At 39.4% G+C, this 20767-nt stretch overlaps 2 protein-coding genes across 2 annotated transcripts in view; both read left to right on the forward strand.

Annotated features, from left to right (window-relative positions):
- Positions 1 to 60, forward strand: part of LOC103398134 (versican core protein-like) — a 19540-nt gene extending 19480 nt beyond the window's left edge. Inside the window, exon 9 of the mRNA XM_017042889.2 lies at positions 7 to 60. Coding sequence (XP_016898378.1) covers positions 7 to 60 — 54 coding nt within the window. The remainder of the gene's footprint in view (positions 1 to 6) is intronic.
- Positions 61 to 3582: 3522 nt separating this feature from the next.
- Positions 3583 to 20767, forward strand: part of LOC103398150 (transient receptor potential cation channel subfamily M member 3-like) — a 19926-nt gene continuing 2741 nt past the window's right edge. The window contains 9 exon segments of the mRNA XM_025053383.1: positions 3583 to 3909; positions 6183 to 6323; positions 9109 to 9237; positions 11202 to 11453; positions 11950 to 12124; positions 17722 to 17866; positions 18340 to 18533; positions 18637 to 18769; positions 19359 to 20766. Coding sequence (XP_024909151.1) covers positions 3769 to 3909; positions 6183 to 6323; positions 9109 to 9237; positions 11202 to 11453; positions 11950 to 12124; positions 17722 to 17866; positions 18340 to 18533; positions 18637 to 18769; positions 19359 to 20766 — 2718 coding nt within the window. The 5' untranslated portion in view covers positions 3583 to 3768.

Consider the following 20767-nt stretch of genomic DNA (forward strand, 5'->3'; position numbering starts at 1 on the left):
TTATAGTTGTGTTCTGCTACAGATATGCACAAGATCTTGCAGAAGCTGCCGGAAAAATGATACACAGCAAAAAATTAGTTGACAACCTTTTGACGTCGATGAAGAAGTTATTGTAGAAGTGGAACAAATCACTCCTCTGCCGAATGGAGGACAGAGGATGGAAGTGTGGTTATATTTTTTAAATGTACTACTAAAATACTGCTTGAGCAGTAATATACATAGAATAATCAATGTGATCTTCTGGTATAAGCTCTATGATTGTTGTTGTTTTTGTTGCTGCTGCTGCATTTTAATACCATTTTGTCTAATAGGCTTCTGAATCACTCTCGGTTAACAGCAGAACAGGGTTGTTGATTGGGGTTTGTATCCTCTGATATTCTTTTCTCTCTCCTGTCCACCTTCTCACAGCTGTAAGGTGCAGATTACATTTCTTAAGTTTCCTATTATGCAGGTAACCGTCTTTTTTCTCTTGTTCATCAAACATTCAAAATTATTAAAATATTTTATGCTCTGGTCTTTCTCCCTATTGATCTTGTCTACTTTTGTTATTTTAACAGATATGTAGAGTCACAGAGACCATAAGACACTTTTACAGGTTTTGGTTCTGTTCTCACTTATCTCTGCTCTGTACCACTGAGCAGTATATTTGCAGTGGGTGAAGGTCTAGTAACCACTGTAACAAGACCGTGATGATATCAGTAGTTGTTAAAACAGAAAGTGACTTTCTTTCTACACATGCATTTTTATTTTTGATATCTGAACTGCAGGTCAATAAGCATCCGATCATTATCCTACAAACAGCGAATACTGCGCACAGAGTTGCTGTAATAAATGCAATTTAATTGCCATGTGTGGCAGGGGCAGTGTAGTGTAGGATTTACAGATCCACAGACAGGTAAAACACTTGGCCCTGGAGCTTTGTTAAAGTCTGGTACTGTACATCTGGGAGTGTAATAAATGTTATGTCAAGGTGACCTGCCTGTGTGAAATTCTTCCAATGATTCATTAGTATGAGATCACAAAGCTGCTGAATGCTGTTCTAAAGCCAGAGGGGACAGAAGACCTGACCTTAATTGCTAAAAGAAAAAATAAATTTAATTATGTCCCACATTTATTTGAACTCATTTACTTTCAATAGATCACAGGGAGAGCAATTAAAATAAATGAGTGGATAAATTAATATAAACATATACATATGTAAATGTATAAATGCATGTGTATATACTGTAAATATTTTTCAATAAATTGCTTTCTGTACATTTATAGTGACATATACTGTAAGAATTAACTCATTTCTGTGCCATACAGCTACACGCTTTAAATTAGTATACAATATAATGCTAAGATTACTGAAGTTAGAAACATTTACTATGGAGACTTAGAAGGTGTTTAATGGACTTTCAATAAATCTGATTCTTCCAACACAGTTTTCTGGAGTTGGAGTTGGGGTAGCATTGTTTACAACCTGTAAAAAGATGTCGATCATTTCATAGGCTTTAAATCAGTGTGGTAAAAGTTTTAAAAATGTGATTGAATAAAGAGGGAAAGAAACAAGAGGAATGTAAGAACAAGAAGAAGGTAGAAGAACCTGTCGGTTTGTTATTTTGATGTGTTCTGTGACTTTTGTCATTGTCATTGTCATGGCTTTAACAAGAATGTTGCTGAGACTTTGCTGCAAAGACAAGCCCAGTGAGGAGGCAAAGTAAGAGGAGAGTCGAACAACAAACAAGGCTCAGTGCCTCCGGGGGCTTAGGAGCTGCAGCAAATAAAATTGTCAAATTCTGTCAAGTAGTTGCCGTGCACATTTTTTGAGTGGCTGTAGCTGTGAGGACAGTCAGTCAGCTTCAACCCTGCATCACCCATCACTCAACTTCAGCCTGTAGTGAAGCGTGCTCACTGGAGGTTGTCAATGACTAAGAATTACAGTGATGAAAGCATTGATTTCTTCACTCTTCACTCATAACGTGACAAACTATTGATATCTTTTCCCTGGATCTCTGCACATAATTGATGTTATGACAGACATGCTGATATGATGCATTTTATTGTTAAATGGTCATTGTGCCAGTCTATTTACCCTCAACCCTCCACTGTGACATCATCAATCCATAACTATTACATTTCTTAATTTTTATTCCTCGCTTCATATTGAGTATAAAATAGACTTCAACTGTTTCCATCTGTCATTAATGCACTGAAAGCAGCGAATCTTGTATTAGATTTTTATAGGCAGCTGCTTCTGAAGATAAGAAGCGACATGATTCCTCTTCTCTCTCCGTTGCCTCCTCCTTTTTTCTCACTGTGGTTACAGCCCCTTGTTTTCCTTGTTTGACTGTTATATATCTAGAGTGTTTACAGCAGGGCTGCCTCCTTCATCCACTGCCAAAAGCTTTCTCTCCCTCTCATCCATTACTGCAGCACAGTGATCTGTACTGCATATCTGTTTGTTCTACCTCGTACTACTGCAGTTGATGAGTGAAGTCACAGGAGCTGTTGTAAACATGAGTGATATAACAATTAAGCTCTCACAAGTCAGAGGTGCGATATTCAAGATGTTGTTTTGATGTTAATGTAGTTGTGAGTGGATGTGAGCTGCTAATGTCTGCTAAAGTCTTTAACTGTCTCTGCCACATGATTTCATACTCTTTTAGCTCAGATTTGATAGTTAATAGTTAAAAATTAAATATATTTTAACTGCATTTAAATAGCTGTGGCTGTTTTATCTTCTCCTAATAAAGAGTGTAAAGATAGAATATTTTTGAAGATAACAGCTTCACAGATGTTTTGAAAGAAACAAAACATAATCTTCAGGCCACAGAGCAATAACTAAAATCCAACAACTCTGAAAAAATGTTCTTAGTTGTAACTAGGGATGGGTCGATCCAATACTCAGGATCGATATCTGTCTGATATTGGTCAAAATTTCAGGAACAAACATTTTTAAAAAAAACACCTATTGCCCGTCCAATTTGATACTTATGTGCAAATTCTAAACTTAACTCTGAGCAATTTGCTGTGAACAGGGACACTATTGTCTCAGGTGCGGCAGACCAAGTTATAGTGGAGGTATCGATTTGACATGAAAATGTTTTATCCAACCATACCTAGTTGTAATTACATATTTACATACAATAAAAATTACACATTTCTGGTAGGATTTGAGTTATAGTTTTACATAATTGTATTGATGTGTTTTCATATTAATAATTCAATGTAAATACTGCTTTATTTAATATTTAACAAAAACATATTCACTGGCCACTGCATGAAGTATTTTGTGTTAGAACTTAGAAGTCTTCTTGATGAACTTCATACCTTTTGTATTTATATTTTAAAATACTCTTTGGTGTTTGCCGATATTTGATGATGACTGGCCAGAGGTAGGTCACAGGAGCCTGACAGTGTCTATTTTCTCCTCTTATCTTTTCTTGTTGTTTATTTTTTATGTTTTGAAGGTCTGATGTAAAGGACTTTTTATATATTATTTATTATTTATTATCCAGCACATTTTTAGTGGTTGTAGAGGCAATAGGCATCAATTGGTCTTCAGTTCTCTCTACTGTACTTCCCTGTGCTAGAAACAATACAACCATTTTCACAGAAAGTTTTTTATGTCTATGTCAAATACTGTCTCCAGACACTGTTGTTTTTTGATGCTGGGAAACGCCTGTAATTTGTTCTTTCTGTTTTTCAATCAATCTCCAGGTAATCTTGGGACTGCTTCTGCCACCATCCATCTTGAGCCTGGAGTTCAAGAACAAGGATGAGATGTCCTACGTGCCCCAGGATCAGGAGGCCTACCTGCAGGAGAAGGAGGAGGAGGAGCCTGAGAAGCCCGTCAAGGAGAAGGAGGAGGAAGACATGGAGTTCACAGTAAGATCTTACTGTGAGGCACAGTACAACTCCGTGGTGAGAGAACCCACCTCAGCCCTGCACTTCAGATTCTATACACGTTTAAACATGGACACACTTGAAGTGATCACTGCACACAACCTAAATTACAGTATTGCAGTTTTGTCGTCTCAACAAAGACATAATGGTGGAGTTGTAGTGTCTCAGTCTGTCGCTGCTTGTGGGTTCCCTCCCTCTTTGTCTCTTCTTCCATCTTCCCCCTCTGTTTCTCGGTTCCCCCTCCATCCCTCTTGTTCTTTGCTCAACCTCTTTTTTTTCTTTAAGTTCAATCTTTTGTTTCCGTGGCTTGTTCCTTCCTTTTTTGCCCCTCTTCTCTCGAGTTCCTTTTTATCCTCTCTCTCTCTCTCCAAGCTCAGTTCTGATCGAGGTACAGTACCGTATGCTGGTCGATGGCTGCCCCCTTGCTTTCTCCCATCATTGACGGTTTGCTGCAGCATACCACTCAGCATGTCGACTGCTGAGCATGGGAGGCCCGGGCTTTTGCATTATATAACCATGTGTTCCTGCTGCTGCAGAGCTTAAATCATGCAGAGTCTGAGCATCATCCTCCTAGCTCACAGTGGATGAGTTGGTCCATCTGCACAGACATAGATGTAAAGTGGGATTAGGAGCTGTTCCATTTCAACCCAGTCAATCCTGGAAATGATACCGAGATCCAGTTTCTGTGTTTAAATGAACACTGGGTTTTGATGAAGCAATTTAAAACATAAACTGGACCTAAGGTCTCTGCTATTACATGATTGAACCCGAGTTCTACATACAGTGTACATATCCACCATCAGCATTGAACACAGTCACAAGCCAGTGCAAAGATAGACACAGTATTCCATGTTGTTTGACCCACAATATCAATGCAAGAAAAGAAAAACAATTATGATTTTACCTTGACTGTTTCAAGTTAAGTGAGAGTCTCTGGTTGTCTGATTTGGAGACATTTTAGGATTTAGTCTAGTTGGTAATTGAGATTAAAAATACAAACCTGCTCTTTAATTTTACAGCTTAGCAAGATGGGGTGATACAGGGCAAAAATGGTAATTCATGAAGGTGAAACGAGTACTGTATTTTGATGTGGGACAGTAATACTCTATTAGGTTGTGCAGTCTGACTGACAAATGGGTTCAAGGCTTAATGTTAGGCTGCTAGACAGGGGGAGAAGCAGAATGGATAGAGGATAAGATCATATGAGTCCTGCTGCCTGAATCTTTCCATATAAACCAACTTAAAATACATTGGTAATCAACTCGTCCTGTTGCCCTGGCTTCTGACTGTGCAAATGCCGCTTCCAATACTTATGAATCACATGAGATTCATACAGACACACCGACTGTGACACCACAGAGGGAGATTGTATTGTCATATCCTCAGGTGCTCTTGATAAACCACATTGTGATGAATGTTAAAGCCTTTGTGACTGCTCCAATTCACCTGCTGGTCAGTTATTGTGCATGTTGAAGTGCAACAAAACACAGTGTGATTTAAACACTGGCATCTGAATCTTTTTACATCTGAAGGACTCTATTGCACATACTTTAGGCAAATATTATTTTTTTTAAATGAATACAAAAACATAGAAAATGCAGAAACACTAAACACCTCATTAAATATTACAAACATGCTATACAACATTTAGTTGACATACAACAGATTTCAGTGACTGGACTCCCTCATAGGTTTTGGTGTTGCTTTTTACATTGAGACCATAAACCATAACACATGAGAACATTAAGCTCTCTCTCTCTCGCTCTCATGGATGTAAATATGTGTCAAAATTTAAAAATGATATTTATATATGTCTGATTTTCTCTCTTTCATTTCACCCGTCGTTTTTCTGTCTTGTCTTTTCATTATCTCTCCTCTGCCTCTTCACTATTGTCTGAGACAAAATCCATGAGTGCGTGTGTCTGCGTCAGGTTATGTCAACGACCTTCACCCAACACTCCACCACCAACACACATTTCACATTTTGGAATGACAACATTGCTTGTGCTTGCTGCTGTTGATAATGATGGTATCATTTTAGTTATTTGAGCTCTGAATATAACATTTCTACTCTTATCTCCTTTCTTCCTTCCCCTTTCTCTCATTTCCTTCACCCTTCCATTAAACCTGTTTCCATATATGACTCCTTGTGATGACTTTCTACAAAATTCTCCTCCACCTCCACTTTCCCAATCCCACTTGCCATCCTCTTCCCACACTCTCCACCCATTTATTCTCCACACCATTCACTCCTTCCTGACTTGCTCTGTGTGGGTTCTACACTCGCCCAGGCGATGCTGGGTCAGGTAACCACGGAGACATCCAGAAAGAAGGATGTTGAAGATGTTCAGAACCGCCACCACCTCATCCCCCTGGGACGCAAGATATACGAGTTCTACAATGCTCCTATTGTCAAGTTCTGGTTCCATACGGTCAGTGTTGGCTTCAGCAAACACCACCTACATTCTCAGATTTCTCCTGGCATTTCCAGCATTCTCTGTGTTTCTTTGGCAGCATCAAATCCTGGGCATATACTTCTGTAGTACTTCCTTCACACTGTAACCTAGGTTCCAGTTTCACGTTCTTATTCTTTGGCTTTACCTTGGTGGTAAAAGTTTGAGAAAAGAAATTCAGAGACCAAAGGACTCAGCATGGCAAAAAAAATAATAATAAAGTTTGACATACGTATAACACTGGTGTAAAAAGACCAAGATTTTATACTGAACACAGAGAAAGTCTGAAACACTGCATAAATCTGCTGAAATAAAATTTTAATCAAAGTTGGTTTCAGTTTCAGCCAAAACAGCTCTGATTTACTTCCTACTGCAACAGTGTAAAGTAAAAGATTTACTTTGATGTTAGACCAAAACAAGAGTGAACAGTAGTTTTGAGGAAGTGCGGTAGTAGCTGTACCTCACTCACTATCAGGGGGAGCTGTGGTTGACATTTAATCCCTAAAGTTTTGAACATGACTTGATTATTAAAATCTAAATTTAAATAATCAATTAACACTTTAAACACAAAACATCACAAGCTACTTAAAATCTCATCACTAATAATGAATTGAATTCTATAAATTATAGAATATACAATGTCAGCAACAACACTCAAATATACATCATACTACAGAAACAGTAAAAAATAAATGTAATTAATTCATTAAAAATATAAAATATATTATTAAACCTTTATATTATAACTCTATATAGTACTTTATATTACTTTATAGTTTGTCTTTTTCCACACCCAACTGGCTTCCTGTACTGCTTTGAAATTTTACTGCCAGCATTAATGGAAATCCAGAAGAATCTAGTCGTTTAAGGATCATCATGTGACCACCATCGGCCAATCATAAACAAATGGAATGTGACCCCTAAGAGTCTTAAGATGTAGATTAACAAACAGGTGTTTGTTCACCTGGCATGTTTTCATCTTTTTTCCGAGGGGCCTCAAAGTAACTAATAATAGTAATAATAATAATAATAATAATAATAATAATAATTTTCAAACAAAATGTGCAGCTGATAGAGGAGGAAAAGGAAAACAAAAATACACATCCTAATATTATGCATTCATTCGAGAAATTAAGCTGCATGTTGACTTCAAACAGATGTTTAAAACCTCATTGCTCTGTTAGGACCATAAATAAGACATTAGAATGTTCCAGAACTTTTATACTAGAATATTCTATCTGTCTGGTCTTTTTTTCTTTTTTTTCTTTTTTCTAACTATTAATTTCAGGTTTGTGTATTTGTGAGTATTTTGTCAGTTGAAATGCCCTGGGGTGTGGAACTGGGAACTGGGAACTGGGGTGTGGAACCCCAGGGTTCATCTCCAGGCCAAGATCGAATCCCATTAGGGTGGTTGGTACCCTTCAGTTGACTCACCACCCACAGAAAGGTTCAGGGGGGTTGGTACGGTGCAGTGTGATTTGGGTGGTGGTCATGGAGACTGCTGCCCCCACGACCTGGTAACGGATAAGAGGTTGAAAATGGATGGATGTTCCATTCTGCTGATCTTCTGTTTCTGCTGTATCTGTCAACACACTTCACTCCTTAGAACATCCCTTTTCAGCTGCAGGGCTTTTAGAGTTAACTTCAAAAAATGCTAAAGAAACATTATCTTATGGTTAATTCACTTTCTTTCTTTCTTTTTCTTCATTTCTTTCTTTTTTTAACTACGCAGAGGTGACTCTATTATTTCACTTAAAAACCAGGTGCTTTTATTCATGGCATCAGCCTTAGTGTTAAATTTGTATCCATAGCCATTAGCCACTCTATGTAGAGCAGTGTCCTGTTTAAAGTGATATTTGTCAAACCTTTCCCACAATGCAACTCTGCTGGTGGGACTAAATGAACAAGGTGACACATACAATTACAATATTGTAGTCATTACAAAACAAGAGCTTCTTAAGGAAGTCAAATCTAGAACTGTTTCGGAAAACCATAGGGTGACATTATAAATCACATTTCCAAAAATGTCAGCTTGCTATAATAGAAAAAGCACATCCTGTCACACTCACTGCTGCCTTCAGTCTTAAAAAGACAGGCAGCTTTTATCAAACAACTTTGTGTTTTTCAGTAATGACACCCTACAAATGTCTGTGTAATGAACAGAATTTAAAGCTTGTGTATTTTTTCTAGATACATTGAGGTTAAAGTATTAAGTTGTGTACTGTTGTGATGTGTTGGTCACTCATATACATTTTCACTAACACTAAACACTATCAGAAATGTCAGACTGCACACTAATGAAATGTGTGATTGGAAAATTGATGTAAAATGGATTTTTATTTGCACAGGTGTCCAGACTTCAGCAGCATTATGTTTTAAACGCCATCCAAAAAACTCCATCATTACCAGATTACTGCACCTCGCTCCACAAATATGTGCAGGCAAAATGAAAGTGGACAGCTGACCTGGATTTAAATAGATACAGCCAGGGGAGATGGGTAATGTGAAGGCACAGCGAGCAGGTGTCTTGACATCACAGTTCTATTATCAGATCTGAGAAACTGTTTTAAACAGAGGTGTAATCGGGATCAATTACTCACTCACTCAGTGTTTAAGCAGTTTCACCTTTTCATTTTTTCTTCACTGACCCTTTTACAGCCCTGATTGGTTTGCACAGAGGGAAGTGAACTTGATTTCTCCACACAAACACACACACAAAGCCATGACCCTCCTGATTTTTCTCTAACGTTGTGTTTGCATGTAGCTGGCATACGTGGCTTACCTGATGCTGTTCAACTACATAGTCCTGGTGAAGATGGACCTGCAGCCGTCGCCTCAAGAGTGGATTGTCATCGCCTACATCTTCACCAACGGCATCGAGAAAATGAGAGAGGTACACTCTGTTTTTATTACAGATATTTATATATATATTTAAACTAAAAATCAAATCCTTGAAAAAAGTCTCTTTGATACAATTCAAAGTAAAATCAATTTTTCCCAAAATTGATCTTGTTCCAGTCTAAGAGACAAGGTTATATTATTAGCTTTGTTTTTACATATGTCGTTGTTTTTTAAAAGAAAGTGGATCTTAATATACCACGTTAGTGCAAGTCCATGCTTATTTTTTGTATACTTGTAGTATTAGAATTTGCATACTGAAGCCAAAATATTTCAGATCTAAAGAAATTAAGTGAAAATGATTGCTGTGAAGATGGTGGTCTTTGGGTTAACTAGCTCACCTGTCCTTGCCTAATGAGGCAAGGACAGTTAACTTGACGTGCCAACATGTTCTTTGTCATCATAACAAAAATGTCTCCGTATGGTTGAAGTACTTCTGCATATCCTCATTGAAAACTGATGAAACAAATCAAACTCCCTATGTTCTCCTGCTCTGCGTTCCTGTCCAAATGTCCAATAGTTTATTTAATAGTCTACTGTCTGGGGGGCACACCATTTAAGCAAAATGCCTTGAGAAGATCTTTTTCTTGTTTGACTTCCAGCTGTGACTATTTTTGCTGTGTCTATCTTCATGTTCTGAAAACTACCTCAAAATAAACCTTAAAATAAAAAAACAGTATCTGCGGCTGTTTTCTGCTCTACAGGTAGAGTGTGGAGGAAGTGAGTGAAGTGCAAATAATAGTGGGGAGGAGAGATTCAGTAATTCTCACTTCCTTCTCCTCAGCTCTGTTGTACCTGATGCTAAACGCCTGTTGACACCACCACAGGTCCACAAAAAGATGAAGATCTTAATATACTCTCTGTTCTGGCTGCATCATGACATTGACGGCTCTGTTAAAGCCCTCACAGAGACTCGTCATCACCATCACACAGCTCAATTATCAGTGTTATATCAGATGGACAGGGGTTAAAACCATTAAATCAGTGCCATCACACAGCTTATAGTGAGAAGCGTGGAAGCAGTGATGGATTCTGCTGTGGAAGGAGAAGAATAGGTCCCAGGCTGGTGAAAAGAAATGTGTATAAAAGACATTTCCAAAGCAAAACAAATGGAAACTAGATAAGCGAAAACACAGGTGTAAGATTTACTTCACTCACCGTGTGGACACATCTCTACACAAAGGGTATAAAATACATTCATCATTGTGTCACATGGTCTCCCACCACACAATTGAATGGATTGTCTCATTTCTGGGGTCTGACTGCCCTCCTGTGGACATTGTGCTGCTAAGCAGTAGAGTACTGGTTAAATTAATTATAATTATCCATCCATCCATTTTCATCCGTCTATCCGTTATCGGGTCGCGGGGGCAGCAGTCTCCACCCAAATCACATTGCACCATACCAACCCCCCTGAACCTTCCTGTGGGTGGTGAGTCCACTGGAAGGTATTAACTGCCCTAACCGGTATTCAAACTTGCCCAGGAGGTGAACCCTGGGGTTCCACACCAATGACAGAGACATTGCCTCTGGGCCAAAGCCCCACTAAGGAGGAGAAATTATTTAGAGAGGATTTGGGCTTTACACCTACAATTTTACTGCAGTTGAACTAGTCACTTTTGTGTAAAGAAAAACAATTGAATTTATATATTGGAATTCTAAAAACATCAAAACCAAAATTATATATTAAATCTTTAAAATGTCATAAATTGGGAAAGGTTTATCTTGCCTATTGATGAGTCAAAGCTCCAACAGTAAGGCCAAAATTTGTCTTTTTCAGGGTTTTGAAAAATGATTAGAAAGATGCTTTTATTATTCCAATGAAACAGTAGAGCTAGATTCATAATCACATTAATCCTTGTTGTTTTTGTGTTCCTGAGACCTTGAACTCTCTCCTTTGTATTTTAATAACTGTGTTTTCTGTTGAAGTTTTTTTTTCTGTTTTTCTTTTTCTACCAGATCCTGATGTCAGAGCCAGGAAAATTGTTGCAGAAGGTGAAGGTGTGGCTTCAGGAGTACTGGAACATCACAGACCTCATGGCCATCCTCATATTCTCTGTGGGCATGGTGCTGCGACTCCAGGAGCCGCCGCTCATGAGCTACGGGCGTGTCATCTACTGCGTGAACATCATCTACTGGTACATCAGGCTGCTGGACATCTTTGGAGTCAACAAGTACCTGGGACCCTACGTGATGATGATCGGAAAGATGGTGAGGAGACTCAGTGAAGATGTTGCTGTTTGTTCACATTTAGTTTGTTTTTAAAACATAGTTTGTTTTTTGCCTTATTATAAACAAATCTGCCCAGTGACAAATGTTTTTTTATGAATAATAAATAAATAATTACATTTCCTTCATACCTGGAGCAATGGATTTCATTTAATATAAACTTTCCATTACTATGACATGTTGGACAGAATTTTTGTTTGAAGAGTAAAATAATCCAAGCTCACCAAATAATAGAAAAGTGTTTCCCCCTTCTATATGCCTAAACACACATAACACATGTACAAACACAGTGTGTATACGTATATAGCCTGCATGTATTTACTAATTCATAAAAAAGCTTTTGATTTCAATTTTACGAAGGAAATGTTTATTAACTTATCTCAAAATCCCACTTGAAAAACAACTCCAGTCCTGTTTTGCAGCTTGGCAACTTTTATTTGGTGGTAAACTCACCTCTGCTCTTCTCTCTCACTGTCAGATGATCGACATGATGTATTTTGTCATCATCATGTTGGTGGTGCTGATGAGTTTCGGAGTGGCCCGTCAGGCCATCCTCAACCCAAATGAGGATCCATCCTGGATGCTGGCCAGAAACATCTTCTTCATGCCCTACTGGATGATCTACGGAGAGGTGTTTGCTGACCAGATTGACCGTAAGTTCAGAGCCAGAGCGTGTGCTTCTGCTGAGTAACTATTATTTGAACTCTGGACTGTGGAGCATAACAGAACACACAGGACTCGGTGCAGGGTTTAATTAATGTCTTTTGTCATTTGTATTGACTGTTTTTGTTCTGTTGTTGTTGTTTTTTTATCTAGAGAGAAAAGTATTTCTTCCCAAAGTTAACATGAAGACAGAAGTTAAATTAAAGTTAAAGTAAACACATCCTAAAACTATGAAAAACTGCATTGTAATAGAAGGGTTTTTCTTTCAGAAACACTAACAACTGGTACAATATCAACTTGACAGGCACAGAATAGGCAAAGTATACAGTAGTATAGGCGCAGGCAAAGTATAGTAGAGAACAAAACTCCAGTTCTTTATGGAAACGACCAGAGGTGGGTAGAGTAGTCAATAAGTGTACTTAAGTAAAAGTACTGTTACTTCAAAATAATATTACTCAAGTGGAAGTAAAAAGTAGTCATCCAAATAATTACTTGAGTAACAGTAAAAAAAAAGTACATGGTGAAAAACTACTGAGTAACGTGCATTCAATCAGATAAACAAAATTACAGAGGAGAGTTGATCCCATCAACAAAATAATAAAACAAAACAAATTAATTAATTTAATTAATGAATAATTAAATATTTACGAAATAACTTAAATTACAGCACAAGTAACAAAAACTTCCAAACCTCTGGACCTGTGGATAAAAACGCGTCTTTGAGGCTACAAGCAGATCGAGCTCAGCACGGAGTACTCATGTAACATAACAGGACAAACATTCGCCTATCCACAGCAAAAAGGGGAAAAAAGGATTTGTAGGTCAAACTTACCGCAACATGTTTCATCAGGTTGGACAATGGGCTTTTGAAAGCTGAAATACCCGTCTGTTTGGGCCAACACAGAAGACACCGCATGATGAAACTGCTGTCTGGCACTGTTTGTAACGTGAACATACATTAAATATGAGGCCAGGGGTGTTCCTCCTTGTCTTTGACCGCACTGACATAACCCTGACCATGGATGGGGTGTTCCTCCTTGTCTTTGACAGCACTGACATAACCCTGACCGTTGATTCTGCATTTTTGCTGTGGCGTAGTGATGTGTCGTTCGCGAGTGATTCGTTCAAAATGAACGAATCTTTCATATGACTCGTGACTCCCGAGTCATATGAAAGATTCGTGACTCGAGACTACCGAGTCATATTAAATAATTGTTGATATTGAACTCACGAATCACACTCTGCGAACTAATCACTCACTGTGAACTAATATTTCACTACGATCTAATTACTCTGCAAACTAATCTTTCACTGTAAACTAATGTTTCATTGCAAACGAATCACTCTCTGTGAACTAATCTTTCGCTGTGAACGAATCATTCTCTGTTAACGAATCATTCTCTGTTAACTAATCTTTCGCCGTGAACTAATCATTCTCTGTGAACTAATTTTTCGCTGTGAACTAATCTTTCGCTGTGAACGGATCATTCTCTGTGAACTAATATTTCGCTTCGTTCTCGCAGATGCGTTTCATTTGTCACGTGACAGAGAGCTCGGGTCTCTTTTGCTCTCATTCATCTTCACATTATGGTGTGTTTTTATTTCTTAGCTTTTCGCATGGTTTAATTGCTTGTGGATTTTGTATACTTTGTAGACTTTGTCAGCGGAAACAAACCATGTTGCCTTCAGTATTTAGTGTCGGAGAACCGCAGGCTTCTTTACAACGCCCACAATAGGGCTAAAGCGCCACCTGCTGTAAAACGAATGAAATGATTAGTTCAATATTCGTTCACGACTCGTTCATTTTACTGTTCGAGAGTCAAAGATTCGAATCAATAAAAATAGTCGGTCTTCCCATCACTACTGTGGTGGATATTGACCGCTAAACTAATCCGTCCCGCCGCCGAGACCGAGTATGGTCACGTGACGAGACTGCGCAGCAAGGGCTACATTTTATTGGTTACAGTAGACCCTTGGGCGGAAGTCACTCTATGGCAAAATAAAAGTAGAGATACTGGATCGTGGATCTATAGACAATAGAGAATATAGCTGAAGCTTTATCCAGTATCTCTGTAACGAGTAACGAGCTCAGTATAGCCTAATGTAGCGGAGTGAGAGTACTGTTTTTTCTTCATAAATCTACTCCAGTAAAAGTAAAAAGTATAGTGATTTAAAACGTCTCCTCGAAGTATTTTATTTTATTTTGAAAAACCTGCTTAAGTAAATGTAAAGAAGTAAGTGTAATTCGTTACTACCCACCTCTGGAAACGACTATGAATGAGCCACACCCTATGGTTATGTCCAATATAGTTAAGTCCAATATAGTGGTCAGAGAATGGTTTTTGTTTTGTGGAAGTATCTCAAACGTAAAATACAATGTCAACTGGACGTGAAATTCACGTCCAGTTGCCTAACAGAACTTTTTAAACTTGACCATGACCTGGATGACTGAGAATCTTCATAGACACAATGTCAACTGTTTGTGGAGGCCTCAACTTCAGGTCAGACTCCAGGTTTTTGTCAACAAGCCACACCTAGTGCAGGACAGTTAGTAATTCTAAACCTGACAAGTTGACTGACACGACTGACCAACTGACCTTCTGTTTCCGGTTCATGCCCCAATTCAGTTTTAGCAGAAATTAAGTTAAAGGCTTCTTTAAAAAAGATTCTTCTGTCCTTTATTGTAGTGAACAATGTAAAATGTGAGAAAAAAACAGTAAATGTCCCCTGTTTGCTGTTCTTCTGTCTGAATACTGTGTATGTGATGGTACATGTACAGACTGTTAGGAGTGGCCCAAAGAGAAGAGATCTGAAATAATGTTTTCATTCTTTGTTTCAGATAAGCATAGTAGGAAGTTACAGCACAGGCTGAATGAAAAACTGTGGCTGGTCGAAAATTACTTTCGAACTCAAGGAAGCTGGCGTAGCAATGGTCCATCCCACCTTTCCCAGTGCAGTCAAAACCCCAGTAAATCTGTAGATACAGACCACATCAGCATACCTACCTCCCCTTCATCGTCCTCCCATATACCCCATGCCATGCCCACCCGTACCACTAGAGGGCATTAAAGACAAAAGTGTGCATGCAGCGCAACACACTAAGGTTAAAGTTGCCTTCATGTGTTGGTTTCTCGGGTCATTTACTGAACATTATCAGCATTACCTCCGGTATTTTCTTTAGAGGTACACTGTATGCTGACATATCAAGAAACTCTGGAATTTGAATATTTTTGTAGAAACTGATATTTAAGATGCAAAGGAATTTAAGAAGAACCCTAATAAATAAATATATACAATACAAACAGATGGAAAATTGGTGAGAAAGGAAAGGAAAGACATTTCTTAAATAGTAGGTTGACAGGTAGTGTTCAGAAAAGGTGTTGATTTTACTGGCCGCCCTCATCTGAGATCTAGATCTCAGGTCTAGATCTGGGTACTCTCTGATCAAATGAGTTCTAGTTCTACTTGCTTTTGAAATTAAAAAAATACATCAAACTGAAAGTAAAAAAAGAACAAACAGCCTATCAAATAATGTTGGCATATCACTTCATTTTATTTATCATGTCAATCTGCGAGGAGTCTAATAACGTAAAGGTCTTTGATGGAAACAACTGTGTCTGACCTTTGAACCCTTATACACTACTTCATTAGAATCAAACAGGAATACAAAAAGTTCATTCACATCAGGTGTGGGTTGTCTCTCTGAGGGCATTGGAAGAACTTGATATTTTAATACATAAAACTAAATACATTAATGTGATTGGTTATCAGCTGAAGACAGTCACGTTTCCTCAACTAAACCACACGTTTATTGCTAAATTATGGTAAAATCTACGCAGTGTACCTTTAAATAAGGTTAAATACTTTAGGAGTTTGGAGTGAAAGGTCTGTAACCGTAGAATCACAGACATAAGGGCAGTGACCTGAGGTGACATCATCATGTAGGCGACTTTTTCCTGACTATTTTGTCACTGGCTGGCAAATGGCACAGTTGCATGGCAGGGGCACTTGTCAACTTATGTGTAAATATACAGCATATAAATGTAATATTTGTGTATTTATGTTCAAAGGATGAGAGTAAAAACTGGTCTTTCATTGACATTTCTTCACCTTAATTCTCCTCCTAACATTCATCCATGTGGATTTGAAGAAGTGACTGCCATGTAAACACCGTCTGTCTGTCACCTCAACCATAACCACCCTCTCTCTGCTCACTGCAGAAAAGCAACAAGGCCAAAATTCTTCTACCAGCATACTCAGCATCAAGCATTTCTATTCAACATGAATTAAAAGGCATTGATTTATTAATCACCTCTCATCGTCTTAAATCTGTTTTTTCACGTGGTTCAGTTGTCAGAGTTTTTTTTTAAACTGTAAAAATTGTGAAAACAAGAAAAAATTACTTCAGTTCTCTGTCTTTGGGCTGCATTGTGTGAAACAATTGAACACTGAAGAGCATGACAAGAGTGAATCTCAAAGGCAAACAAACAAAAATGAAGAACACGTTCGTGTTAAGCCACAGCAACTGAACCATCTCTGATGGAAAAACATACGCTGTATCCTTGATACATTTCAGACAATTCAGAGCAATTAACTGCCATTTCTGAATGAAGCTAATGCATACATACGTGACAATATATTTCAAACATTGTTGCAATGTTTAAATATATTGTGTGAACAAATTGCGATAATTGTTTTGTTTTGTTTTTCGTAATTGTGTCCATTCCTTTGCTAAAAAGAAGCATAAAGCAAGGTTATGCTTTCTGTATGTTAGCAAACTATCAAGTCATGCTTGTCTCTTTGCTGTGGTCTTGTGACTCAATGTATAGTTTTGTTTTTAGAACCTTTTTTTAGCTCTTTTTGGTGTTTCTTTTGTCTTGTCTTTTCTGTCTGTTCATGTGTCAGCATGTCTGTCTTAGTTTGTTGTGCATCAGTTATTATCTTCTATAGTATTACAGTATGTTACGCTAAAAGGCAGAACCACTTGTATTCAACACTAAGTACATTGAGTAGTTGAAAATATGAAAACATTTTGTCCAACAAAACCATGTTGTCCTTCTTGGACTGTTTTTTTTATTAACAAACTTGGCTGTAACACAGGAAAACCTAGGGATAAGACTGCTGGACACCTTTGAGCTGAAAATGCTCAAAATATTATTACAAGTTCCATGTAACATGTATCAGTTTTTGAACCTTGGATATTAGGAAAGAGCTGTGTAAGAGTTTGTACAGGTCACAGACGTACCTGTGTTTCTTTCACTTGCTCTCAGTACTGTCCATTTTATTTCCAGCTAAAACAGCTACCTCAGCAGTAGGAAGATATTGAGTGTCCAAAGGGAGGAACTGTTTATTAGAACTGCTGCACTGATGGACAAGCTCAATCAAATATGTAGTCAAAGAGTTTGACCCCAAAGACGGTTCTTTTCTTTTTCTTTTTTTTTTTTTTTTGTTGGACCAAATGTTCTACTTTTTTTCTACTGAAGTACTTTGTGACTTCAAATATTCTGTTGGAACTTTTGGATTTGTCTTTTAGGTCTCTCTATAGACATGATTTGACCTGGTGTGTATGTGTGTGTGTTGACTACAGCTCCTTGCGGTCAGAACGTCACCACAGAAGACGGAGTGACCTTGCCTCCCTGTAAGACAGGTGCCTGGATCGTACCAGCCATCATGGCCTGCTACCTGTTGGTGGCCAACATACTTCTGGTCAACCTTCTAATAGCTGTCTTCAAGTATGTCAAAGTATATCAGTAAATATATAGTATAGTATAGTAAATATATCTCTGTTGCAGCAAATGATAAAAAACTGTGCTATTATTTTGCTATTATGCCCTTTTGAATTCACTCATTCAAGTTTCACAACTTTAGTCAGATAGACTATTTTTCTGAATATTCAAAAGTTTAACTCTAACTAAACTCTAACTAATAAATCAAATGAAAAATACTTCTTACTTTTACAGCAAAATCACCAGAGAATCTACTGTGCAACACAATACTTTTGAGATGTCATCAGTTTGGTGTTGCAGTTCTATCGCCCCTGCAGTAATCTTGTTGGACAAGTTCCACAAAGTTAATTTAAGAATCTATGTGACAGTTTGTGCGGGTCTTACGGATTGGATCTTTCCAATTTATGCACAGATCCTGACTTTTTGCTTCTATCAGACTGTTACTATTCAACAAACCCTTGTTTTGTCTTTCATCTCAGTAACACATTCTTTGAGGTGAAATCCATCTCCAACCAGGTTTGGAAGTTCCAGCGATACCAGCTCATCATGACCTTTCATGAGCGGCCAGTTCTTCCTCCCCCACTCATCATCTTCAGTCACATCACCATGGTGCTAAAGCATCTGTGCTGTCGCTGGCGTAAGCAGGACGAAGATGAGCAGGACTATGGGCTGAGTATGTAATGTCTTCATCATGAGGATACTAAACAAACAGCCACGCCTTCACAGGCAAACCAGATTAATACGACTGTCTTAGAAATGTCCAACTTTGCCCACAGAGCTTTTCATCACTGAAGACGAGCTGAAGAAAGTCCATGACTTTGAGGAGCAGTGTATCGAGGAGTACTTCAGAGAGAAAGACGACAGGTTTCACTCATCAAATGATGAGCGAATCAGAGTCACTTCTGAAAGGTCTGGCCCACTACACTATATTCTGTCACACTGTTCAGTACAGTCTTAAGCAGGGGCTAGTACGACAAAAACTATTTAAACCCAGAACAATGTCTAATTTTTTCATCATGACAAATGTGTTTATTTGATATTCACAAACTGTATCCACTGTACTTTACAAATACAACTTGGTAAAGTGCTCAGTGAGTGGTCCTGGGTGTGGACCAATAGTACCCTACCTTACGCACAGGCCAAAATGAAGTTCTAAATTTGATTGGCAGGCTGTTTCAGTATTGGTTAGATGTAAAATGCTGGAGAAAATTGTTTAAATGAAATGTGCAGGGAAAAAAACTAAACTTAAAAAATAATTTGGTACATTTGGTGTCATTTAGTAGCATCAACAGAAATGACATTTGATTCATGGTAATGCATGAACAATTTACATCAGTCTTTACCATACCTTGTACTAGTGTTTGGTGTGCCAAATTAGAAAGCCCAGTGGACCACATCTGGCCCATGGGCCGTAGTTTGCCTAGCTCTGCTGTAAACACTCAGTTATTTGAAGGTTGGAGTCATACAATGTTTCATGTTCTTCCCTGTTCAACAACAGGGTTGAAAACATGGCAATGCGTCTGGAGGAAGTCAATGAGAGGGAACACTTCATGAAGGCCTCCCTGCAGACTGTTGATATCCGTCTGGCACAAATGGAGGAGTTAATTGGTCGAATTGCTGTAGCGCTGGAGCGTGTGACAGGGGTCGAACGAGGCGAGGTCAACAAGGTGCGTTCGAGGACTTCGTCTGACTGCACAGACTCTGCGTACATACTCCGCCAGGGTGAGTGTCCAGATGCAGCCTACATCCTACGCCAAAGCAGCTTCAACAGCACAGAGGGGAACACATATCGCCTGCAGGAGGCACTGGAAGGAACCGCAGAAGGGTCAATGTCCCCTCCCTCTCCTACCAGCATGGCCACACGGACAAGAAGCCACTCCTTTTATCTTGGGGGTAATCGTGGTGGTAGTGAACGTCCGAGTGGGGCTGAAAGAGCAGAGAGTTTCTTTAAAGAGCGCGCGCTCAGCCTCCACAGAGCCAACAGCTCACAGTCTGTGTCCTCAGCTGCCGCCACCAAGGAGTCTAAACCCCTACCCCTGGCAACTTTATCTGTATGCCAGCAGCACCGCCCGTCATCATGCATCGATATCTATGTCTCTACTTCTGAGGAGGTGGGCCCAGCAGAGGTTTTCCTGGATCCTCTGCTCGTAATCCCACCACTCCAGAGGGACAGCTCACTACAGTCAGATATCATGGAGACGGTGCTCCCAGGAGGCCGGGACTTCAGCAGCACCATCACCAGTGGTTTGGGTGACAGGCACTCCGAGGGTGGAGCAGGCCGCAGTGGAACAGCTGGAGGTATCTTTGACGACAGCGTGGCCGCTGATTTGTCGTTATGCTCGGCCCACCTTTTACCAGACACGACCTTACCTCTGTGGGACATGGAACTGTCACCGCCACCATCAGCTGGTCTGCTCGAACGCTCAAAGAGCAGCCGATACCTGTCCACAGTCGGCACTTCGTTCCTAGAGGAACCTCCTCTGGTCAAATCACACAGCCTTATGTTTACATCGAGAGGCTGCTACGGTGGCCTGGGGGCGGGAGTCCAGGTGAAAGCAGCAGAGTACACCAGCATCACTGACTGCATCGACACACGCTGTATCTCGAGTCCATACCCACCTGCAGAGCGCTCACATTCCCCAGGAGCGTCCACCTCATTCCCTTTTGATAAGCCCACAGACATTGCTTGCTCTCACCCAGAGCGAGAGGCTGAGCTCAGTCACACCGAGTCTGACCCAGAGGACCCTGAGGACCTGCTTCCAGCTCCCGATACCCCTCGCCTCGGGCTCCGTGGCGGGCCTAGTAGGGCTCCTCTCTGCTCCCCCTTCTCCAAGTTGGAACGAGCAAACAGCTGCTCTTCAGATGACTCCCATCCTTCCCTCACTCTGGCTCCTCCTCATCGGAAGA

The sequence above is a fragment of the Cynoglossus semilaevis genome, chromosome Z (genome assembly GCF_000523025.1).
Source record: "Cynoglossus semilaevis isolate Cse_v1.0 chromosome Z, Cse_v1.0, whole genome shotgun sequence".
NCBI lineage: Eukaryota > Metazoa > Chordata > Actinopteri > Pleuronectiformes > Cynoglossidae > Cynoglossus > Cynoglossus semilaevis.